General features: G+C 37.9%; 1 protein-coding gene across 3 annotated transcripts in view; it reads left to right on the top strand.

Annotated features, from left to right (window-relative positions):
- The window catches only part of LOC128237189 (cGMP-inhibited 3',5'-cyclic phosphodiesterase 3A-like), a 133066-nt gene that overhangs the window by 82840 nt on the left and 23907 nt on the right, over nucleotides 1-26319 (top strand). For 2 of the 3 annotated variants that reach the window (XM_052952495.1, XM_052952497.1), the window contains exons 2-9: nucleotides 6242-6502; nucleotides 9780-10397; nucleotides 11301-11366; nucleotides 12709-13026; nucleotides 15208-15319; nucleotides 17056-17184; nucleotides 23667-23854; nucleotides 24089-24292. In XM_052952495.1, the coding sequence (XP_052808455.1) occupies nucleotides 6242-6502; nucleotides 9780-10397; nucleotides 11301-11366; nucleotides 12709-13026; nucleotides 15208-15319; nucleotides 17056-17184; nucleotides 23667-23854; nucleotides 24089-24292 (1896 nt within the window). The remainder of the gene's footprint in view (nucleotides 1-6241; nucleotides 6503-9779; nucleotides 10398-11300; nucleotides 11367-12708; nucleotides 13027-15207; nucleotides 15320-17055; nucleotides 17185-23666; nucleotides 23855-24088; nucleotides 24293-26319) is intronic. The other variant, XM_052952496.1, reaches the window with a different exon arrangement.

Below are 26319 nucleotides of genomic sequence, written 5' to 3'. Positions count from 1 at the left end.
CCCATGATATGTGGAAGGTGGAAACTAGAAAATAGGCAGTCTTGATAAATTTGTTTACCTGATAATTTAATTCATAATTTTTACGATTTGAATGGAAATAAACTAACATATTGTCAAGTTAATTTTTGGCAATAAGTATAAAAATACAGGCCTGCCCCATTCAAATCCTGCCTGGAGCTATGCCATACACACACACACACAAGAGAGGATTTGGGGCAACATCCTTAAAAGTTTTTTTAAAAGAGTTGATGGGTCTTTAGACTGTTCCCTCTTGTGGAACACCCAGAATTTGAGAAATAATAAATCTGTTTCTTAGTGTCTGACAAACGCCCTGTGAGGTAATCCCTTTTTTCAGTTATACCAAAGCTGTGAAATCAACCCTTGAGTTTACATTATTTTGGTCTCGACACTGTTGAGTTTGTGCAAAAAACAATGTGATTTGAGTATTTGACCAAAAAACTGTGAGTCTGCAGGGGGAAATATGACGGAGAACAAAATATTATGACGGAGAACGCAATTTAGATGAATTTTCAGATATTCCTGTTCTGGTCAGCATGGGGATGGACGATATTGACAAACATAATTAAGTACATGTACCATGTTATTAAGCGCTGTTAATTTGAGCCATTGTCACATGTAACATGATAGCCACATTTTGACCCATGTTTCCTTGTATGGAAGGATTGGAATTGATTGATGAATGGTTATTCCAATATAATTAGCTAGAAAAATGAGCTATTGTCAAAAGGGTTTTTATTTAATATTCATCGAGTTGTGCAGGACTTTTTTGCAGTTGAATTAGTGTTAACTTACTTATTTTACAATGATTGTGAAACAAATTATTACAAAATTATTTTAATCACTCTCGTTGGCACGATGCGAGAGTGTGGTCTTGTGTTGTGGGGGAAACTGCCTAGTACCTGGAGGTAACCCCCTTGTCCAGCTTGGTGACCACAAACAAAACTCACATGTGCTCAGGCCAGGAATTTAACCTGATTTGCATGAAACTTAACACACATTTTGCTACTCACAGTTTGCACAAGTGAACAATATAGTAATTCTCATCACTCTACCCGTAATGATTGTTGAGTACCGTTTTATACTATATATAGGACGCTAGCATAGATAGGATGCAGGCAAAAAAGATGGTGAGAAAACGGGTAAAAACACTTCATACATAAGATAGGACGCAGCGGAAAAATGTCAAAATCAGAGCTAAAAATTTAGGTTGGTGAGGCATTTATAACATGTATTAAATCAAAAACAATAAATTTGTTTGAATATTAGGTGTATTTCGATATCTTTCTTGTGTACTTTGGTAATTATCTTCGTATTTTGGTGATTGGACGTATTTAGTTAAGTCCAGTATCCGCCATATTTGTTTTGACGATTTATTTTTTGGGATCTTGAAAATGGCAAAGGTCAATGAATTAAATTTTATAGCAATCTAATATGTTTATTTCATGTAAATTTATACATCAGACACAATGCACATGAAAAGTAACAGTAGCACAAATAATAGCACAGGTAATAAACAATAGATTTATTCTGTCTTCCTGATGACGCTTTTCTACCATTCGCCTTCAGTGTCGTCTGAAGGTGTATCGTAAACAACAAAAATATAAGTCTAATAGTATGCGTGAATGTTTTCAAAATGTCAACACCCTCAGCTAAGTATTAAAACACATGGTAAAGTGCTAACAAAGAACCATACCATCGCAATAGTTTGTTCTATTGATGTTTTTCTAATGATAGACAGCTGATATGACGCAGGCATTTTTTTAGACAATAATAATATGGGTATTTCGGTAATGTCCTGTTGTCATCATGAAAACATGTTGAACATGTATTAAAAACAGTTCAAGAATTTTCCCATAACTGAATAAGAATCTTTAAACATTGAGAATAACGATACCATTATATGTTGGATTTTTTATAAGTTAGGCCACAACAAATTGATCATTTGTTCTACGGATTTTGCCCAAAAAAAGTAGGAGCGAGCGAGCGAAAAAAAATTAAAATACTTTTTTTTAAATTTAAGGCAATTCAGAGGCGAGCGCAAGGCGAAAAATAAAATAAAAATTAAAAAGTTTATTTCTTACTAAATTTATCATGCAATATGTCAAGAAATGCTTTTTAATTGCAAACAGAGGTTCTTAGTTTAAATATAAATGAAAAGGTTTTGATTGTATCACATGAAAATCTGTCTCAATATATAACAAATGGCAATAAGATCCAGTGCTTTACTATTACTTAGGACACTGCCGATTAAATTGCGGGACAACACAATTGAAGCAGTATTAAACAAATCTGCAAATGTGGCACCGGTCATTATATTAGAGCAGGTGGTGAAATAAAGATGTTTCCCTTTCAAGACCTCGCCTTTACCACGAACCAATGGTTTATAGGTCCGTGCCTTGAAAAAAAAAATCATGACACCCTCCATAGCTTCAATGCCCGTAAGAAACAGGCCACTTTAATAACAGGCCACTTTACTACAAATCGATCAAAGAAAACAAGTGGATAAGAACAAAGAATTGAGAAAATAAAAACAGTCATTTTACTTATAAAAGGTTTTATTTTCTGATGTTACTGATGCTATTTTTATACTGTACATGTATGTGTAATGCACTAGTCAATTGTAACCACGACCCCCAAGGTCCGGGGAATAGCGGGGACTTTGACTTTCGGTCCAGCCAACCCCGGGTAAAACCAACGGCACTGCGGGGCCACCTGGAAGGTGAAAACACGGCCCATTTCACCGGCTATCTCCGGTATACCCCCGGTCCGGGGGGGGGGGGGGGGGGGGGGCATGGTTACAATTGAATGGTGCATAAATACAGACTGTTTCTGAAACATTTACAAGTCCTTCTATTTTTATCAATTACGAGTATAAAACTGAGAAATGCATTTTAGAATTTAAAAAATAACTCACGAAAACATGTTCAAAATCTGATTTAGTTATTACTTAACCTTAAATTTTGAGTACAAAACAATGAATTACTTAAAACACACATAAATAATTATTGCCTTCGACGCTGTGAAACTGTTGTTGTTTACTAAAGACTATAATCCATTGACTATGACACTGATTTTCAATTAAAAATGTGTATTTTACATTTACGAAAACTGAAAGTATCCTGCAAATTAATACCGGAAATAGATAACAATGGTGCGTCCTGCAAAATATTCCTGACAAAAAAGACTGTCAACAAATATCGGCTGTTTTGCGGTTACCCGGACCTGATTTTGTCCTGACACGAGGAAAGTTTGCTCGCGGAGAATGTAAAGCATGGAAATACCTTCAAAAAAAGGCGAAGTCGACGTTGCAGGTTCAAATTTTAAGTAATAAAACTTCAGAAAATAGAGGAAATTCAGAAGTAAAAAAAATAAATAATATGCGCGGCCAAATAGTAAGTGTGGGCGCAAAAAAAAAGTTTTTTTATTTTTTTTTCGTTTTTCGAATTTTAGGTGCGGCAAATCCGACGAACAAATGATCAATTTGTTGTGGCCTTATCAGGCCAAAATAGACGTTGACTTCTGCTCCATGACTTAACGGGTGATCGCTATCATGTGCGCCAAGCTCTTGTTTTTTGTGGGGGGTTTTGGTGTTTCATGCATAGTATTAAAAGTCAGAGTTCACAACAAAACAACTTAAATGCATTTTGAAATGGTGTATAATCTAAGCAGAGATATAGAATTGAAGAATGGCAAATACCAACATTACAACTTCTTACAGCACTGTTATAGAAATAAGACGCAAATGTCACAAAATAATCAAATAAACACAATTTGGTTTGAATGTTTTTTTAACGAACAAATATGACAGGTCGATCAATATGAAATTTAAGAGTCAAATATTTGGAAAATACTGTCATCCCATTGGTTCAAAAATGATTTCAACCATTATGTATTGTTTTGCTGTGGTTGTGGAACCTTGACTGCCATTTAACCTAGATAACCTGATTACAAATTGCTTAATACAGTATTGTAGTCTTTGACTGAATGTCTTCTGTGCTTCTAAAGACCAACTATGTGAAACATCCTGAAAGACCATACTAGTTAATTATATTATAACTGATTTTGTCATAAAAGTTAATTGGTGGGTGAAAAGGGGTGAAAATAGGTTGATGAAGGGAATTGATAATACAATTACGACTTAGTTTCGAACAATATTTTGATCATTCAATATTCATATCTGAAAAAGGTCAGTTTAGTCTTAATAGATCAACATTAAATAGTTAATATGTACCTTTAAGTTACGATGTTACTGTGTTCCAATAAAATCTGTTTACTTTTCTTAATTGTAAATATTTAAAAGCTTATTTTAACTATCAACGAGTGTGCCTTGTGGATTATTGCAGTATTTCACATTTTTTTTTATAGAGGATCCATCAGTAAGTCAAACATTAACTTTATTTGATAGGAATGTCAGACCAAGATCTTAATATTAGGTTCTGTAATGCCAATTTGAAGGATATTGACCGAGTTTTGTGGCAGCTAGAGTATAATTAGAATCTTCATCTCAAGGGGCATACATACTGAACTTGGTTATTACTTTTACTTTCGGGTATTAGTGGAAGTGTACCTTAAAACCACCCAGATTCTCTGTGTCTGTATTATGATTAGCCAACACAAAAGGTGCCTATATAAATTGAAATTAATGTCTTTGAACATTTGATTTCTGTAATCAGTCAAAGACTGTTGTCAAATGAGGCATATTTTTCCCAGGCTATTTCCTATTTAAAAGAGATTGCTTCTACACCTCACTAGCTTCCCACAAACATGTCATACTGTAATTACCGTTTTGATGTTGTGGGCATATTTCAATTTCACTATAATTTCAACATTTGAACAGTTGAGCCTAAGGTGGTTTGATATTGAAGTGACCAAAATAGTCCAGCCTAGTTGGTTTTGCATAAAAGGGGCCAAAACAGTTGAGCCTTGGTGGTTTTGCATAAAAGGGGCCAAAACAGTTGAGCCTTGGTGGTTTTGCATAAAAGGGGCCAAAACAGTTGAGCCATGGTTGGTTGGTATTGAAGGGGCCAAAACAGTCGAGCCTAGGTGGTTTGGTATTAAGGGGCCAAAACAGTCGAGCCTAGGTGGTTCGGTATTAAGGGGCCAAAACAGTCGAGCCTAGGTGGTTTTGTATTGAAGGGGCCAAAACAGCCCAGCCTAGGTGGTTTGGTATTGAAGGGGTCAAAACTGTTGAGTCTAGATAGTTTTGTATTGAAGGGGCCAAAACAGTCCAGCCATGGTGGTTTGGTATTGAAGGGGCCAAAACAGTAACTGATGAGCCTTGGTGGTTTGGTATTGGTGAAAAAAAACTTTAAAAAAAGAATCACCAATTTTGTTTAATCTTTATATTTATGGAACTAATTTTATATTATACCATTTCATATATATTTTTTTTAATTCATTTGATTGAATGGTATACCATATGGGAAGCATCGATGTGGTCAGTGGCAGCATACAAGACCTTGAACCTTTATCAAGTAAAAAAAAAAATCGCTAGATAATTTCAATTTATAGCTTCTTGTTACTACTGAATAAACAGTAATAGCAAAAGTGTATCAAGGTGCTTGATCTTACCGATTTAATTTAATAAGTTATGCTCCTGGAACAACAATTGAAAACTGAAAAGTTGCACATGTGGCATGTGCAGATTTGAGTGTCTCCCAGTAAAGAGGCCCTTGGTGATTTTTTAACCTGGGTAAAAAAAATGGACTATGATTTGATATAGTCTTTTGTCAAACAAAGTAGGTAATTATCGCGGGTGGGCGTAATCCGATTCCACCGTCATATGAATGATGTCTTACTATGTATGTGCTTCTATTGTTTCGTAGAGTAAAATATAACTGTGTGACTTGACAATTGTGATGGCATTAATGGTAACCGCCCACATTGACTCAGGTTCCCTCAGTAGTTGTAGCTGTGGACCGTTTAATAATTACGACCCCGGAAACATATTTGCTGACAGGTTATCAAGAATGATTTCTCACTAATAGGATTTGCCATCAAGGTCATCATTATTTTCTCTGTTTATTATAATTACCTTCCCTCATGTATGACCTTGTGCTCTTACAGTACAACTGTCAAAGTTAATACATGCTTTTGGGATTTGGAATTTTAACTTTTTTCATTTCCTGAAATGTTTAAAATATTTGTAAAACACCTAAGAATTCAAAAGCAGTACATTTACTGGACTGTACCTTAACATTTTTGCACATATCTTTTTCAGAGTTCATCATCGAGCTATGATTCGGCGATAATTGGTGAAGCCCACGGGCTGATTACAGACATGTTGGCGGACTCCACGCTGCCCCCACATGTAGTGAGTGGCCTGCGTGCTGTCAGCAATCTTCTCAAGCCTGCGGAGAACCACTCCTCGATGCACAAGACGAGGGTCAGTCCTCTTGTCTCTCTCACAGAGTCAACGTCATACGGGTCAGATTCAGAGGAAAATCCCTACACAGGGGAACGCCCTTCTTCACTACCAAAGGTATTACCAATGGACCAACTTGACAACACTCAAATTCATTGGATCTTAAGTGCTAATGTGCCTCTACTATTAAATGTAATTAATCTGCTGAATTTTTATGGTAAAATCAGGTTCAGGCTCTTTGATTGAAACATTTGCACATACATGTGATAATTTCTTGGGTCGATTCCGGGACACTTGTCGTAATCTCAATGCACACTAGGGGGGTTCGGGGGCATGCCCCCCCAGATTTTTGTTTAAATGGGGAACGTCTGTGGTGCATTCTAGAGCATATCTGGGGCTATTTTAGTCGTGTTTAACATCTGGAAAATGTACCTATTTTGACTGCCAAGACATATTTAACCAGGTTTTCAATGAAAACCGGTTTATTAGAATGAGGTTGTCGTTGGGCCGGCGGGCGGGCTGACGGGTGGGCGTCAAACATTGGTTTCTGTTCAATAACTTTAGTTAGCATTGATAGATATTGATGAAACTTGGTGTGTAGGTAGCTTATGGGAAAAGCTAGCTTGGGATTGCTTTTGAGGGGGGTGGGGCTAAGGTCAAGGTCACTGTTACTAAAAATAGAAAAATGGTTTCTGCCCAATAACTTTAGTTAGCATTGATAAATATTGACGAAACTTGGTGTGTAAGTTGCTTATGTGAAGAGCTAGCTTGGGATTGCTTTTGAGTGGGGAGGGGCTAAGGTCAAGGTCACTATTACTTAAAATATAAAAATGGTCAAGGTCACTGTTACTTGAAATAGAAAAATGTTTTTTTGCCAAATAACTTTTGATAGCATTGATAGATATTGATGAAACTTGGTGTGTGGGTAGCTTATGTAAAGAGCTAGCTTGGGATTGCTTTTGAGTGGGGGGGGCTAAGGTCAAGGTCACTGTTACTAAAAATTTAAAAATGGTGTCCGCCCAATAACTTTAGTTAGCATTGATAGATATTAATAAAACTTGGTGTGTAGGTAGCTTATGTACAGAGCTAGCTTGGGATTGCTTTTGAGGGGGGTGGAGCTAAGGTCAATGTCACTGTTACTAAAAATAGAAAAATGGTTTCTGCCCAATAACTTTAGTTAGGATTGATAGATATTGACGAAATTTTGTGTGTAGGTACTAGTAGCTTATGTGAAGAGCAAGCTTGGAATTTCTTTTGAGGGGGGGTGGGGTCAAGGTCACTGTTACTAAAAATAGAAAAATGGTTTCTGCCCAATAACTTTAGTTAGCATTGATAGATATTGATGAAACTTAGAGTGAAAGTAGCTTATGTGAAGAGCTAGCTTGGGAGGTGGGGTCAAGGTCACTGTTCCTAAAAGTAGAAAAATGTTTTTCTGCCCAACAACTTAGTTAGAATTGATGGATAGTGATGAATCTTAGTGTGAATGTAGCTTATATGAAGCTGCAGATTGAACTTGCTCATACAACAAATTAATTGGCTTTAATTTCTGATTGGCCATAACAAAAACCTGGTTTCGTCGCATTGCGGCGCTTCTAGTTTTTTCTTGACATGGTTTGTTTTTTCTGCATTTTTTTGAAAAAATAAAACCACCAGATATTTTCCCAGGCTTTAAATAAAGTGTTAACCAGGAGGATGTGCAGTCTACTTTTGGTTTCATCAAAACAGGAAATAAACAACTATATGGGCACCTGTTTTCCAGCGCTTTTGAGAACATACGACAAAATATTTATTAGCTCTACGTACTGGCCAAATGCCAGAAGAGCTTATGCGACGGTACTGTGTACGTAGTATGTGCATCCGTGCGGTCGTGCGTCCGTGCGGTCGTGCGTTCTTGCTTCTGTAAACAGTTTTGATTGTATCACGATGAAACTTGTACAGTATCTAGTTTTTTCATTACATTTAAAACGTTTGCAATTTATGACACACAATATTTTCCAGACAATCAAGAAGATTTTCCAGTCGATGAGCTTTTTTCCATTTGGAGATGCATATAATTTTGATAGAGACGTGTCTGTCACATCATTCATAAGACCAAACAAATCCATATGAAAACAATGAATTTGTATACAAGAACCCTCCCCGACTCGTTAAGCACAACAATAGGCCAATAGATAAATTATCGGGTGATTGACGATGACCTCGACGACACACATACCAATTAACGGATTAGTGTCAACATGACTTGTGTTTTACGACCAAAATAGGCAGGCAAAATAGCTGACTTACATTGGTAAAATTAAGATGATCGATTCTGAGTGGTTTTTTTCGTTGTTTTTTTTATGACTTTCCGGGACAAACATGCACCCTCCGTGACTCCGTGACAGAGATACGATTTCCGGGATAATCCCGGACGTCCGGGACGTTATCACATGTATGATTTGCAACTGAATAACATAGTAAAGCTGTTATTCAGATATGTCAAAGAAAACCTAAGTACTAATATTGTGAGCTAAAAAAAACAATACCAGTTTACCGATGTTTTGGGTGTTTACCTTATTTTATTGACTTATCATATTGACTCATTAGTAATTGTACTGTTCTTACCAAATTTTAAATAAGGTAACTTAAGTGACATTCTGAAAAACCTAGCTACTCTGTTATGTGACTGTTCTTGACAAGTTCTCTTGAAGTTCGCCTAGCTGTAATTGTGTTGATTGAACTGGTAATACAACACTCACTTAAATAACTGTTATATAAAACTAATTTCTTCCCTAAAGCATTACTTAAATTTGAATATCATTATAGAAAATCACTTTATCTTGTTTTATTTAAGAAAGTCAAAAGGCAAAACAGTTTGATTCAACTATGATTTATTTAATCTTTTCATGGAAATCTTAAGAAATTCTTAATAAAATACATGTTCGATTGACTATGAGGATATACCACACCTTCAAGATGGAAAATGAGGTGACTTTTAAATGGGGATATTTATCATTTGCCTTGAACTTTGAGATATTTGATATGTTTTATTCTTTTAGTGGGCAATCAATTTTCGCTTGTTAAGTTACATAAGAACTTTAAACTATTTTGCAGTGTTTTTCCTCAATTAAATTTTGTGATTCAACTATTGCCTGGAATCAAACATCTTGGGTAAATGGTTTTATTTTTCAATTGGAATAATATGTAATTGTTTTTTGTTTGTTACAGTTTGTAACTAAACACCAGTTAACAGTGTGTAGAGAGTATTTCACTGCAATGGTGTGCATGGTACTTGTTTGTTCTGCTCCATGGAAATTAAAATCAAAATTGGATATTGAGAAAAAATGTAAAAAAAACAAAGGTTGTTTACGCCAAATGTTTCAATGTATAAGTACATTTGTTTGTGACATTTCAGAGATTACGACGCAGTTTACCGCCGAGTCTGTTACGTAGGATGTCCACAAGCACTTGGACAACTACAACGTCTGCAACAGGGATGCCAACACTTGAGTTGGAACCTTGTCGGGTACGGAGCTCCAGTTTCCGTCACTCACGGGACACAACGCCCGGCTCTAGCCCTGTTGAGTCTCGGAGTAACAGCCCGTCACCCAGCTCTCCGACTGTTGTACTCACAATACCAAAATCTCGATCTTTTTCACTGGCAGCTACACAACCTGCATCCTCTTCCAGTTCACATTTGAAAAGGATGGCCCGAAAAAGTGTCACACCAATATCGAGCTCAAGCTCTGAAGGGGCCTCAGCCTCTAAATTATCAGAGAGTAAGTTAAGTCCCCTTGTGAAGGGAGAACTGCAGGACGCTAGTGATGATCGATTGAGGATTACTGCTTTAAACAAAGAACATTTGACTTCCATACGAAAAAATATAACATCAGATTATGAAAGCTGTAACGAATCACCAAGTTCGAGCGATCATAGTGACAACATACCAGCATCTGATGAATTTTCGGCTTCTCCACCGAAAAAAATGGTTTGTGGTCGGCCTGTCGATACCTCATCACAGCTCTCAAGGCTGGTAAGGATGTTTTTGATGTGTTGTAAAAACCTTTATTCAGGGTGTTCATAATATCCCATGGTAACGTGGCTTCTCAGTTTTCTTCCTTATTCACCCTATGTATTGTCTGCACAGTTCCTACAAAGTCGTCACTTGTGTTTAAAATTTTGTATATTTATTGTGTTCTTTTAACTAGAAAAAATTGAGTTTTACATATTTTTTATTTCTCCATTAATATGGAAAAAAAACAACTAAAAAATATTCGGCAAGAGCCTCAGAAAAGCATTGGTTTTTAAACTGTGGTTGACATAATTATAGTTTTGTTAAAAACAGCAGTTTAAAACTAACATAGACGCATCTATTTTACTGATATCAGAAGTTACAAGAAGGACTTGTATTTTCTCTTTTTCCTCACTAAACCAACTATTTACTATATGATGCTTTCAATTAATCAATTAAAGACACCCATGAGATTATAATGTCACCTTATGTACAGTACTACAGCAGTGTTCTCAACAAAACCAGACTATTGGCCAAAATAACCTGTCTGTGAAATTTTGTCACTTTTTATTAATTAAAAAATGATTTCAAATGTAAAATTACTTTGCTAAATATCCTTCTTTTTTTTTGGGGGGGGGGGGGGGGGAATGTTTTCAAGCAACTCTTATTGAGAACACTGTACCACCAGTGTGGTGCATCGTCAGCTACCCCGGTAATTTCTTCTGTAAATCTTATATTTGTAGTATTACTTGATTAATGTTTCGGGTAAAGGTTAGCGGGGTATGTGACGATGGTTGAGCCTGCTGTTTCGGGTAAAGGTTAGCGGGGTATGTGACGATGGTTGAGCCCGGTGTTTCACCTCACGATGCAGTTTGTTGTTTCTCTCTGTTCACCCTGCTTTATGTGGCGTATGTTTCTTTGTAGACGTCAGCACGGGCATTTGTCCCGATTTCCGACCCTCCATCAGACTCAGACGAACCCAATCCATTTGTAAGTAGTCCGTAGTCGATGTGTAACTTCATAATATCATGCATGTTAGATGGTTGGTCTGTGGAGTTTCACTCATCAATTCTCATTGCATGTTTGTGTAAATAGCTACTGGCTTAAACCATGTAGACCTATGCAACACGAAGTGCTCCTTCCACTCATGATGATTGTATTCCCTGTATATCGTGTTATAATGTTCTTCTATGTATATCACTCCATTATGTGCATGTAAGATGCTAATATTGTCGACATAAATGTGCTCATTGCTGGAGTAACAACAGACATGCATGTAACGCATTATTATTTAATAAGAAAGGGTGAGTTACGTTGTGACTCAAAGCTTGCAGTTTACAAGGCTTGGACTTCTCTAAAATTGTATGACTGAACTTTTTCAAGTCAACATAAGAGACATGCATAAATGACACCAGAGTGCACTATTTAAGATCATATTAGCCACCCCCATCCACATTTTGAGCATTATTTTAAAGTTTCTGGGCAAGGGGGTGCTTGTCTTAAGTTGTGCTCCTTTAAAGTGTGAGCCCTCTAAGGTGAAGCCCATTAACAGCCCCTAGCCATGAGTTTCTTATTTGTCTTTCTCACTTTCTCATTATTTTATCGTCCCTGCTATTTTTGAGGCTTTGAACCTCACAAGAAGCAAATTTTCGTATATTCCTCTGTATTTTCGAATTTAAGAATTTATGAATATATTCAAGTGCTGCAGTTTATAATTAATGACTGAATGAAAGACTTGGTGATTGAAGTCAGATTTATGTCTTAAAAAATGTTTCAGGTTGAGGTTTATCATCAGAGAATAAACACATGTAATTTTAAAACTGACAGGAAGAACTATTCAGCCACAAATTTATATAGAATAAAAAGCATGTTCCTTTACTTGGTCATGGTATTTTTAATCTGTTAAATGTTTCCTTTTCTGAAAATTGTAAATAATGTCTTATTTATTTTTAGTTTCCATCTCATGCCATATTAACTGCTAAGTAAAGCGAAAATAAACAAAACTTTTACTTATTTCCTCACAGTATTAACTTTTGTGTTCTTGATTTAAAAACTCTAAAGGCACGGAAACTACTTTAACCAATGTCAATATCTTAGTTGTATTTTACATTTATAATAAATTCTCTACAAATGTGTTTGTAGTCATCAAGCCAGTCAAGTTGTTTTCCTCCAGGTATGTTTTTCTACAAAACACAGGACACACTCGCGGAACATTGTGCCAATGAGAGTGATTCACAAAATGTTGTAATAACTTGTTTCATGATTGTTGTAGAATAAATACGTTGAAACTAATTGTTCCAGGTTAATAACCCTGTTTTTTCGTGTTTTTCAGCATGACTTTCGTGTTCATCAGACCGACGATGAGAGTCGCGAGGGAGCCGCAGACGATGAGGACGACGATGACGATGATGACGAAGACGAAAAATCCTCGACATCAGTGCGCAAATCGCCATCTACACTGTACTCAAACTCTAATGTAGTGCGGCAGTTGGAAAAACTTGACACAGTAACTGTGAATTCCATAGATAAACTTGTAGTGGATATGTCAGACGTTGACTCAAGTAAATACCTTCAAATTTCGACTCTGAACGAGTGGGATTATCCAATTTTTGACGCAGCTAAGACTCATGGGAAGTTTATTCTTAGCAAGGTTAGTATGCTAAGGCACTCCATACATTACAATTTCAATGGATGCAAAAGTCTAAAGCTAACTTACTGTATAATGTGATTACAGTAGCTTGTCTGTTAATCGAAAAGATAAAGTCAAGTAACTGCCATAGCTTTGGTGATATTGATTATGTGCAAAGTTTTAAGAATGGCCTCTGCAAAAAAAACTGTTGAAAATATATGCACACGACTGTTGGCATCAGTTTGCGATGCTGCTGTTATCTGTGTGAGAAAAACATAAACATTCCAGTTATCCTGAGGAATAAACAAACATCTGATGAACAATATAATTGTATAGAAATGTAAGGATCATAATGATGTCAAATATTATCACTCACTTGATTTCTAAGAATTTAATCTTAGACCTCTGTAGAAAGTTGTTCTTAATTTACTTTTGACTAAATAAGGATGTATTGTTTCATGTATGAGCTGCAAAGTCAAAGAGAAAGATGTCAAAGATAACTATTGTACCTTTATTAATAATTTTGAATGACATGTTTCTTATAATAATGGTTATTTTAATACCAAATGAGTTAACCTCACCATATATGTGTCAGTAAACGAAAGTTTCGTAGTCGACGCATTACAAAGCACAGTTCACATCTTAATAGGGAAATCATAACTTTGAATTAAGCTGCAATGATAATGCAACAGTTGAGAGCATTTATCAGAGAATCTTGGGACAGAACATTCACATAAAGTTTCAATATGTCTTAACAAATGTCAAGTTTCCTGAAACTGCCATGGAGATTTCCCGACTTTTAGATGATAATTGGTAAATGACAACTTTGAAGATTCGTTGCCTGCTCTTATTCTCTGAATATTTTGTCTTCATTTACATTTAAAATGATTCTGTCAGTTTGTGTTGTACTGGCAAAGGAAAAATAAAAACGCAGTTTAACGGCAGCCTACATTCTACGCCTCTCTTCCTTTCAGATGTTAAGCCTCTATCTTGTTCCTTTGTTTACATTATATGACGGAATGAAGGAAACAACACAAGTGTGTGTAGGTGGAATGTAACTAGTGCAATAGAAAGTGGAATAAAAATAAATCCAAATCTTTTTGCCACAATTTGAATTCATCATTTATAATTCTGATAATTGGTTGTTTGAAATTGTTCTAACTTTAGACTAGATGATATTTAAACACCAAATCAAAGATATTAAGCAAAAAAGTAACAAAAACCCTTATCTGCTTCCAGCTGATGAAAAAAACATCTACTATCTGGCTATTATTTCTTTATTTTTTTGGTAAAAATGTCAAGAGTCCGGTGATAAAAAGAAATAATGATGTTCCAAGAATTTGTGTTTTTTTTTGTTATCTTATAAAGATTATCTATGAATTCTCAATGTTTTACGGTATTGTAACACTACAGTAATTTCGTAATAAGGTCATGATATAACCACTTTATAGCTATATATCATGGATTAGAAACTTCCCTCTATGCACTCGCAAGCAATGAGATTTCATCCGTTATATAATTTAAACTGGCGAAATTCCCGGATACTTATTGAGTTCTGCATGCTTAGACTTGTGGGTAAAATATAACATGAAGAAAATATGTACAGATGAATTGCTAATTACGTGGACAGATGTGTCCGTACACATTATAGCAGAGATGGGACATTTTTTTAATCTGATACAAAATATATTTTAGATTTGTGTTTATAAAGGCATGGAATGTAATATTTGCAAATTTTACCGCAAGTTTGATACATTTTGGCTATATAGGAGTTGTGTCCGTCGCTCCCCTGAATAATCTTGTGTCACATGTACCTCCAAACGTATTGCACCTATACACATGAAACTTCATAATAATGTTGGTGAGCATTGACTTGTACACAGTCCATTTCTGTCACATGACAGTATTAAAGAGTGCACCTATACATATGAAACTTCATCGTAATGTTGGTGAGCATTGACTGTTGTGCACCATTCATTTTTGTCACATGACAGTATTAAAGATTGCACCTATATACATGAACTTTCTCATTTATTGTTCACATATTAACACATACATGTTCATCTTTAAATAATATAACATTTCTATGGTTTTTCGATCCGTATGGTTAAGCATGGGCTGTTTTTTTGTTCCTCCTGAAAAAAAGTTATATGTTGACTCAAGTAAATATGTAGTATCAACTTATTTGTGTTGTAATTTCAGGTAGCGTACAAACTGTTCACAGAAGTGGGTTTATTCGAGACATTCCGAATCCCTGTGGCTGCGTTCATGAACTATTTCCACGCCCTCGAGCTGGGCTACAGAGACAAGCCATGTAAGTGTATGAATTTTGTGTCTTCATAATGCTTAAGGAATTAAGTGTATTTCTTCCATTTGCGATGTTAAGATCTGCTCGTGTCTATTGGTTGTGTTAAGGATTAACCCATATATCTTCCCCAGTGGGTGGGGTTTACAATGTTGAACGTGTCATCTAAAGGGAGACCTTAGACTCCCCTTTTCAAAAAAAAACGAGGCAGGAATGCCTTCAAAACTGCACAGTAAATGTTTCACGCATCTTTGACACCCATAACCTTGGGGTCGCAATTTTCTGAAATTCTTTAAATAATAACATAGTGTTTTTTATTAGTGAATTGTATTTGGCGATGCTTATACTTAATAAAAATGCATTTATAGCAAATTAATAAGCAACAGGTATAAAAGTAAATGACCCTCCATTAAGCGTACGTAAATATACGTATCTATGAAGCTGTGGACAGAGGTGTAAAAATGGGATACCATAAAGTAAAGGCCTAATGGGCTGAATCTAGGCACCCTAACATTATGAACAAACTCTTAAGTGATAAAAATGTCCTGGAATCTGTTGATAACCAACAAGAATATTAAGTTACTCAATTAAAAAAAATAGTTAAGGAATTGTAGCATTTATGACACCAATTATGTTGTATAATTGTACTGTTGCAATCTGTTTTTCAAGTTAAAAAAATGCTAACACAAAAAGATTATCTCTTATAACCAAGATAAATATTTCATGGAGGAGTGAATGATTTGTCTTGTAAATCTGCGAAGGATGTCCGTAAAAATTGATTGTTTCCTCATCTGAAAGTTGTCTATAAGTAATGGCAGGTACTTTTATTCCGTGCTCAGACAAACCAGTTTCCATAATGTAGGCTGCACTGCGATATTTTGTATTCAGCAAATAAATCTGACAGAAAACAATTCCATTAAGAGTGTAGCCGGGAAAAAATATTGCACAGAGATCCCATGGAGGACTGGACACCAAATATTGCCCGAGGAAACATTCCATCATTTCCCCATAAGGACGAATTGTGCCTTAGCGAAATGACAGGATTATAGAAAGAATCCCCACCTAGAATTTGCTGTTATGTCTTTGTATCAACCAGCGAAATACTTAACGGGGAAATCAATTTCCTGGCCTCGACTCGCGAGCCGCAAGTGTTAATGAGGCGACGTGGAACAACTCTCTTGTAACAATAGCCTGCCTTTGGGCATCCAGCCGGCCACCAGGATGGGAAATGTCAACGCTGCAAAGAAATTTCATCTACTGGCAATCTGTTGCCTGCTGTGTGTCCATTACAATTAGGACTGAATTTGTGTGAAAGTGTTTCCTTTTTTATAAACACAGCAATATAATTGACCTTGTTAAGTTTGGATATTTCATACTAGACAATTTTTCAGTCAGTTGGCATTTCTATTCATCAGAGATTTTGACATTAATATTGACAAAGTTTCATGATGAATATTTCATGATGCCTCATGCACAATCCTTCCTGTATATCCCCCATGCTCCATTCCGAGGAGATAAAGGGAAACAGTCCTATCAGCGTCATTATTTAATGTCAGTTATGACCGTATTGCTTTTACACCTCACACTGCTCACATTTGATGTAGCCATATCCATCCAAACACTGACATGCATACTTTAAATTTATTTTGCCTCTCTGAACATATACCGTCATTTCAATTTTGACAATTACAATACAAACCTGTTGTGTAGTTGTAACAATGCAGAAATGGGCATGTATATTTCAGATCACAATCGTGTGCATGCCACTGATGTGTTACATGGGGTGTTCTACATTACGACCCAGCCAATTCCTGGCTTCACACAGGTCAGCACCACTGAAATGCTCCTGCGGCAGGGCTCCTCTAGTGAATCAGGTATGATCCCACTGGTTAAATTGCAAGGGCTGGGCATGAGACAGACATAGGTTCATATGAAATAGAAAGAGTTTTGTCAGTCCTTTGCTTAGCCCTTAATTGGCAGATACATGAATATTCTGTAGAATGGGTTAGAAATTAATTCTTGTAAAAAGTTTTAAGGGTTGCTATAGTATGAAATCATGTGTCTTAAGAGGTTTGAATACTGCATATGTATAAAGAATGGCTTATATTTTTTATCAAATTTGACTCTGAAAGTAGTTGTATGAGGTGGGAGTCCGCAGGTAGTGGGATGAGGTGGGAGTCGGAAGGTAGTGAAATGGGGTGGTAGTCTAAAGGTAGTTGGAGGAGGTGGGAGTCAGAAGGTAGTGGGATGAGATGGGAGTATGAAGGTAGTTGGAGGAGGTGGGAGTCCAAAGGTAGTGGGATGAGATGGGAGTCCAAAGGTAGTTGGAGGAGGTGGGAGTCAGAAGGTAGTTGGATGAGATGGGAGTCCTAAGTTAGTTGGAGGAGGTGGGAGTCCGAAGGTAGTGTAATGAGGTGGGAGTCCAAAGGTAGTGGGATGAGGTGGGAGTCTGAAGGTGGTGGGACGAGATGGGAGTTCGAAGGTAGTTTGATGAGATGGGAGTCCTAAGTTAGTTGGAGGAGGTGGGAGTCCGAAGGTAGTGGGATGAGATGGGAGTCAGAAGGTAGTGGGATGAAGTTGGAGTCTGAAGAAAGTGGGATGGGGTGGTAGTCCATAGGAAGTGGGTTGAGGTGGGGATCCAAAGGTAGTGGGATGAGGTGGGTATCCGAAGGTAGTGGGATGAGGTGGGAACCCGAAGGTAGTGGGATGGGGTGGGAGTCCGAAGGTGGTTGGATGAGGTGGAGATCCGAAGGTAGTGAGATGGGGTGGGAGTCCGAAGGTAGTTGGAGGAGGTGGGGATCCGAAGGTAGTGGGATGGGGTTGGAGTCCGAAGGTAGTTGGATGAGGTGGGGATTCCGAAGGTAGTGGGATGGGGTGGGAGTCCAAAGGTGGTTGGATGAGGTGGGGATCCGAAGGTAGTGGGATTGGGTTGGAGTCTTAAGGTAGTTGGACGAGGTGGGATCTGAAGGTGGTGGGATGAGGTGGGGATTTGAAGGTGGTGGGATGAGGTGGGAGTCCGAAAGTAGTGGGATGAGGCGGGAGTTTGAAGGTAGTGGGATGGGGTGGGAGTCCGAAGGTAGTGGGATGAGGTTGGAATCTGAAGGAAGTGGGATGAGGTTGGGATCCAAAGGTAGTGGGATAAGATGGGGGAGTTCGAAGGTAGTGGGATGAGGTGGGATTTCGAAGGTAGTGGGATAAGGTGGGGATCCAAAGGTAGTGGGGTGAGGTTGGGATCCGAAGGTAGTGGGATGAGGTGGGAGTCCAAAGGTAGTGGGATGGGGTGGGAGTCCGAAGGTAGTGGGATGAGGTTGGAATCTGAAGCAAGTGGGATGGGATGGGAGTCCGAAGGTAGTTGGATGAGGTGGGAGTTTGAAGGTAGTTGGATGGGGTGGGAGTCCGAAGGTAGTGGGATGAGGTGAGAGTTTGAAGGTAGTGGGATGGGGTGTGAGTCCGAAGGTAGTTGGATGAGGTGGGAGTCTGAAGGTAGTTGGATGGGGTGGGAGTCTGAATGTAGTTGGATGAGGTGGGAGTTTGAAGGTAGTGGGATGGGTTGGGATTCTGAAGGTAGTTGGATGAGGTGGGAGTTTGAAGGTAGTGGGAGGGGTTGGGAGACCGAAGGTAGTGGGATGAGGTGGGAGTTTGAAGGTAGTTGGATGAGGTGGGAGTTTGAAGGTAGTTGGATCGGGTGGGAGACCGAAGGTAGTGGGATGGGTTGGGAGTCCATAGGAAGTGGGATGAGGTGGGGGAGTTCAAAGGTAGTGGGATGGGGTGGGAATTCGAAGGTAGTGGGATAAGGTGGGGATTCAAAGGTAGTGGGATGAGGTGGGGATCCGAAGGTAGTGGGATGAGGTGGGGGAGTTCGAAGGTAGTGGGGTGGGGTTGGAATTCGAAGGTAGTGGGATAAGGTGGGGATCCAAAGGTAGTGGGATGAGGTGGGGATCCGAAGGTAGTGGGATGAGGTGGGGATCTGAAAGTAGTGGGATGAGGTGGGGGAGTTCGAAGGTAGTGGGATGAGGTGGGAGTCCGAAGGTAGTGGGATGAGGTGGGGATCCAAAGGTAATGGGATGAGGTAGGGATCCAAAGGTAGTGGGATGAGGTGGGAGTCCGAAGGTAGTGGGATGAGGTGGGAGTCCGAAGGTAGTGGGATGAGGTGGGAGTCCGAAGGTAGTGGGATGAGGTGGGAGTCCGAAGGTAGTGGGATGAGGTGGGAGTCCGAAGGTAGTGGGATGAGATGGGGATCCGAAGGTAGTGGGATAAAGTGAGACTCCAAAGGTAGTGGAATAGGGTGACTCTGACTTGCTGATGGGAATTAAAGTCTGTTTTCCTGCCCGGGAACAAATAGACCCATTGGGAATATCTAACTCATGTGTTCTCAAATCTGGAATATGACCGAGCTGCTATTTTTATGTTTGTTTGTTTTTGTATTCTGTCTCCATAATTATGTATAAATCGGCTAAATTTATGTCACAAGAATGATGGAGAAATAGCAGTGCATCAAAATTTAGGGCTGCAGTCTGGAATATGCTTAAATGTTGAAGAATGTTTGAAGGATAAATATTTAGATTGCATGTTCACTGAATGCATTGCCAGTCAACTTTTTAATGAGAAAAGTTACCTCTGTTTAATGCATGTCAAAGATTTAGTTCTTATTTTGTTTATTGAAAGATACAGATTTAAATGTTCTTCAAGTAGGTGCATGCAGTGTTCTATCAGTTAAACCATTTCTTAGGAAATTGCTTTTTAATAGTGAATTACCAACTTTAATGTTGTAATTGAAAGTTCATAGAACATGATATGGCATGTGGCAATTATTTTATTGCATGACATGTTATTTATCTTTTTTATATTTTTAACATTTATATTTGTAATTAAATGAAATGGTACAATTTCATAAGAGTGTGTTTCATTTTCATTAGTTTAGAGGTTACTGTGCAGTTGTGGTGGTCACACAACTTGCAGTCCATTTGTAGTGGTCATTTTCAGTGTATTTATGGGTTACAGTGTAGTTGTGGTGGTCATTTTCAATATTTCGGGATTACAGTGTAGTTGTGGTTGTCATTTTCATTATTTAGGGGTTACAGTGTAGTTGTGGTGGTCATTTTCATTATTTAGGGGTTACAGTGTAGTTGTGGTGGTCATTTTCATTATTTAGGGGATACAGTGTAGTTGTGGTGGTCATTTTCATTATTTAGGGGTTACAGTGTAGTTGTGGTGGTCATTTTCATTATTTAGGGATTACGGTGTAGTTGTGGTGGTCATTTTCATTATTTAGGGGTTTTAGTGTAGTTGTGGTGGTCATATTCATTAATTAGGGATTACAGTGTAGTTGTGGTGGTCATTTTCATTATTTAGGGTTTACAGTGTAGTTGTGGTGGTCATTTTAGGGTTTACAGTGCAGTTGTGGTGGTCATTTTGATTACTTAGGGGATACAGTGCAGTTGTGGTGGTCATTTTCATTATTTAGGGGTTACAGTGCAGTTGTGGTGGTCATTTTCATTATTTAGGGGTTACAGTGCAGTTGTGGTGGTCATTTTCATTATTTAGGGATTACAGTGCATTTATGGTGGTCATTTTCATTATTTAGGGGTAACAGTGCATTTATGGTGGTCATTTTCATTATTTAGGGGTTACAGTGCATTCATGGTGGTCATTTCCATTATTTAGGGGTTACAGTGCATTTATGGTGGTCATTTCCATTATTAAGGGGTTACAGTGCATTTATGGGGGTCATTTTCATTATTTATGGATTATAGTGTAGTTGTGGTGGTCATTTTCATTATTTAGGAATAACAGAGTATTTATGGTGGTCATTTTCATTATTTAGGGGTTACAGTGCATTTACGGTGGTCATTTTGATTATTTAGGGATTACAGTGTAGTTGTGGTGGTCATTATCATTATTTAGGGGTTACAGTGCAGTTGTGGTGGTCATTTTGATTACTTAGGGGATTAAGTGCAGTTGAGGTAGTCATTTTCATTATTTTGGGTTTACAGTGCAGTTGTGGAGGTCATTTTGATTACTTAGTGGTTACAGTGCAGTTGTGGTGGTCATTTTGATTATTTAGGGGATACAGTGCATTTTTGGTGGTCATTTTCATTATTTTGGGGGTTACAGTGCAGTTGTGGTGGTCATTTTCATTATGTAGAGGTAACAGACAAAACATGCCCACGCCGGAGTCAAACAAAGTAACAATTTTACAAGAGTCGAGCAACAAGGGAACAATTTTATAAGAGGCGAACAAAACTTTTTTATTAACACACATCTCCTCAACTCTTTAAATAAGACCGAAATTGCCCTTTTCTGTAGAAGTGTCAGATCCATTGAGACTTAACTAACCTTGAAAGTTGATAATTAAGCCATACTGCACTCTGGTATAACCCTCGTCTCTTTCCGTCTGAGGACAGACAAAGCTCTAGCAGGAAACCTACAAAGTGCAATGGCCACAAATTAATGTAAATGCATTATGTATGGGCTCCAGTAGCTAAATATCGAGTCCCTTTTCCTCGAGCGTAACTGAAAAATGCTGACAATAACTCTAGTATGTGCAATTGACAGACTGTCGGGTATTATTTAATCCTATTGATGCAATATAGGGACAGGCTCGTAATTATACAGTACTATTGGCAGACTGGACAGGAAAAGGGACTGTAATCTCTGTTGGCATCCAGGTAATTTGGTTACGGCACGATTCAATTATGTCTATTCACATCTATTCGCTTGGTTTCAACTAATTCAATCCATTTAGAAAATGCTCTAAATGGCTGTCACAGAAAGCTGGAAGGCTCGGCCTCACGGTAATTCACATAGAATGAAATTTGCAGCCACTTTTTTATATCTACTTGACACTAGAAGAACTGTAGATTTTCCTATCTGCTAAGTCTGTTATTGACCCTGTAAAAATGAATTGAAGACATTGATTTGTTGTGTAACACTTTCTGCCAATCTTGTTTCTCAAGGTTTATTAGTTGAAACATGAAATGTCAGGAGTGTTTGGAATGATGAAAAAATGCTTCCAGATAATAGTCTTTTCCATGGTTTATGATGCAAGATTTCCTGACTGCGCTTAGGTAATTGATTGACAGAAACAAGCATTGACGAATTAGACCCATCAAAGAAATTCTTGCACGAAATATAAATCAGAAAAATAGGTATTTAAGATAAAATGATGGAATTCTCAACCAGAACAGGTGTCAGACATATTCATGTGTGCACTGTAATTAGTTCTCTAACATGTTCGAGTGTGTATTTGACTGTTGAAGAAATTGATCAATTATGATAATATGAGAATTGTAGAGATGATCGAACTAGATGGCTTCTGGCTCATTGTGATCATGTTCTACCCCAGCTGTCGGTGCGGGGAGCGAGTGGGGTGCTTGAGTACACATGTATTGACAAAGGCAGATTATTACGTACATTTGTCTTATCATTATCAAGGTTTACAATGCATTCTTGCTTAGGGATTTCCCTTGTTACGTATTTAGCATAGTGCTTGTGACGAAAATGGCAACATTTGCATAAATAGTATTCATATGTGTCTCTATCTAGCTCATCTCTCTGACAGTCAAACAAGTGCAGTAATTATGAGTGTTCTAATTGATCTATAATCGGTCATGTGCTTATTGGCAGATATCTAGCTTTACTCTGGACAGACACTGAAAAGGACTTTGTAATCTGAAGGCAAAACACCATCCCATCATGTGTAGTTTATACAAATGTCTGAGATGGATTGTGATGAAAGCTGATAGCTTATAGAATCAAGCTTGAGTCGGTTTCCTGTTAAAAAAATAATAATGGTGTCCTTTATTGAAAGGCCATGAGGATATTCCACTGTAGAGGCTCAATCCCACAACCACTGGTGCTGGACAGGTGGACACTTGTACCACCTGACCAGTCCCCTCCCCCATCTTCCCATCTGCTATCACTTGATATGTTCTAGGAAGTTTGACATTCTTATTCTGGTGAGACATCAAATACTCTTGCCATACAGTCACTTACGTTTGAACCGACTTGTGGCCCAGGATATTGTGTAATCATGAGTCCTAGGGTGCTTTGCTTTTCTGATATTTCCCGTTTGAAAACAGTAAAAGCCCTTCAACAATAAGAACAATGAGCACAAAACATTGTTGTCTTGTTAATTTTCTACCATATCCAGACCCGGAAAACTGTTGACCATTTATACAATACCACCGTCTTGTTTTCCAGGGGTAGGGATAGCTACACGTAATCACCCTTATTACCCATATTGAATTGATACAACTCCAACCTAGGGTAAATCACTGAGATTTGCCCTCAATTTGTTTAGGTTATCAATACCAGCTATATAAGTGTGTTGCTAACAAGCCATTGTTCATTTCAGATGGTGATAGTGAGCGGTCACCACCTCCGTACCGGGGAAGCAGTTTCGCTGCAGACGACAGCTATGGAATTATGGTAGGAAACTTCCCCGCCCTCGAGCTTATGGCGATGTTTACTGCGGCAGCCATGCACGACTACGACCATCCTGGTCGCACCAACGCTTTCCTTGTGGCAACCCACGCACCTCAGGTAAGGGAAGGTCACCAATAAAGCAAAATCTGTTTCCAAATGTATTATTACAATGAAATTTTAGGAAGAATTCTTTTTAAATAAACAATTGCTTTTTCACATTTTTCAACTGTCTTAGAATTTGAATTTTAGTAAATCTTACTGTTTGTCTCAACCTTTTTTGATAAATGATAACTTATGAGCAGCTTATGAGGTCTTCTATTATATTCACCCCTGCCTTGTCTTGCTGCCTAGGCGGTGTTGTACAACGATCGGTCCGTCCTTGAGAACCACCACGCCGCTTCTGCCTGGAATCTCTTCCTCTCTGATACGGGATTCAACTTCCTGTCGGGCCTGGATGCTGCTGAGTTTAAACGATTCCGATATCTTGTCATTGAGGCAATCCTGGCCACCGACCTCAAGCGGCACTTTGAAATCCTTGCTGAATTCAATGCCAAGGTATGTTAAGTGAGGTAGTGCAGTGGCTAATACAAGAACATACGAAAGCATCATCGCCTGCTTCTTTATGCCATTAATACATATAGGTAAATTAATCGTATAAATATTTCTGTAAAATTATGTGATTAATTACAAAAGACAAAGTTGGACGTGGCATATGATGGCTGAATCTAATTTAAAATCTCTAAATATTTCTGACAACTTTAGAGAAATTTTCGTCAATTACTAAATCTCATATACAAAGAGAGGGAGAGAGCAGTATATATTGTTACGTTTGTTTCTGGTTGATAAAAGCCACTCTTTTCAAACAATGCAACACAATGTGGTTCTGTGGCAAATGCATCATACAACAATACTTTAAAATATTTATACTCTTTTTTTTTTAACAAGAAAACATCTTTTGAGTAAGAAAATGTCTTTTAAGTACATTACCTACATTACATTAACTGCATTACAGTAGAGAGGGCAGGTTGTTGTTTGTATTGCATGCATTGAGAGTTTTTAATGTGCTTAGATTGAATACTTTAGCTGTTCAGGATCCTAAATGTCAGAAGCTTGGCCTTAATTTGAAAGTTTCTATAGAAGGTTGTTGAGTGTGTATTTGTTTCCTAATTTGTAAATAGAATCCCGCTGTCAGTGCCACGGGCAACTATAAAGCACTTTGCAACACTCACATTATACTCAGCAATTGATAGACTTTCTGGAAATGATGGCTTGGTTAGTCCCCAATATACGACTTCTAGCATGTTGCATTGTACTTTTCCAATTGATATTCTTGTTAGTCGACAACCTGGGAGAGAACCTACTATATTACGTATTGTTGATGATAGATCTTAATTTAGGGACTATTTTTATTAGCTCACCTGTCACGTAGTGACAAGGTGAGCTTTTGTGATCACTCTTCGTCCGTCGTCCGTCCGTCCGTCCGTCCGTCCGTTCACAATTGCTTGTGAACACAATAGAGGTCACAATTTTGACCTAATCTTTATGAAACTTGGTCAGACTGATCATCTCTATAAAATCTAGGTCAAGTTCGATATTGGGTCATCTGGGGTCAAAAACTAGGTCACTAGGTCAATTAGTAGAAAAACCTTGTGAACACAATAGAGGTCACAATTTTAGCCTAATCTCAATGCAACTTGGTCAGAATGGTCATCTCTATAAAATCTAGGTCAAGTTCGATATTGGGTCATCCGCGGTCAATAATTAGGTCACTAGGTCAATTAGTAGAAAAACCTTGTGAACACAATAGAGGTCACAATTTTAGCCTAATCTCAATGCAACTTGGTCAGAATGATCATCTCTATAAAATGTAGGTCAAGTTCGATATTGGGTCATCCGCGGTCAACAACTAGGTCACTAGGTCAATTAGTATAAAAACCTTGTGAACACAATAGAGGTCACAATTTTAGCCTAATCTCAATGCAACTTGGTCAGAATAATCATCTCTATAAAATCTAGGTCAAGTTCGATATTGGGTCATCCGCAGTCAATAACTAGGTCACTAGGTCAATTATTAGAAAAACCTTGTGAACACAACAGAGGTCACAATTTTGACCTAATCTTTATAAAACTTGGTCAGACTGATCATCTCTATGAAATCTAGGTCAAGTTCGATATTGGGTCATCTGGGGTCAAAAACTAGGTCAGTAGGTCAATTAGTAGAAATACCTTGTGAACACATTAGAGGTCACAATTTTAGCCTAATCTCAATGCAACTTGGTCAGAATGATCATCTCTATAAAATCTAGGTCAAGTTCGATATTGGGTCATCCGCGGTCAATAACTAGGTCACTAGGTCAATTAGTAGAAAAACCTTGTGAACACAATAGAGGTCACAATTTTAGCCTAATCTCAATGCAAATTGGTCAGAATGATCATCGCTGTAAAATGTAGGTCAAGTTTGATATTGGGTCATTCACGGTCAATAACTAGGTCACTAGGTCAATTATTAGAAAAACCTTGTGAACACAATAGAGGTCACAATTTTAGCCTAATCTCAATGCAACTTGGTCAGAATGATCATC

Source organism: Mya arenaria, chromosome 6, assembly GCF_026914265.1.
Source record: "Mya arenaria isolate MELC-2E11 chromosome 6, ASM2691426v1".
Taxonomy (NCBI): domain Eukaryota; kingdom Metazoa; phylum Mollusca; class Bivalvia; order Myida; family Myidae; genus Mya; species Mya arenaria.
This window is presented reverse-complemented; position numbering and strand designations above follow the sequence as displayed.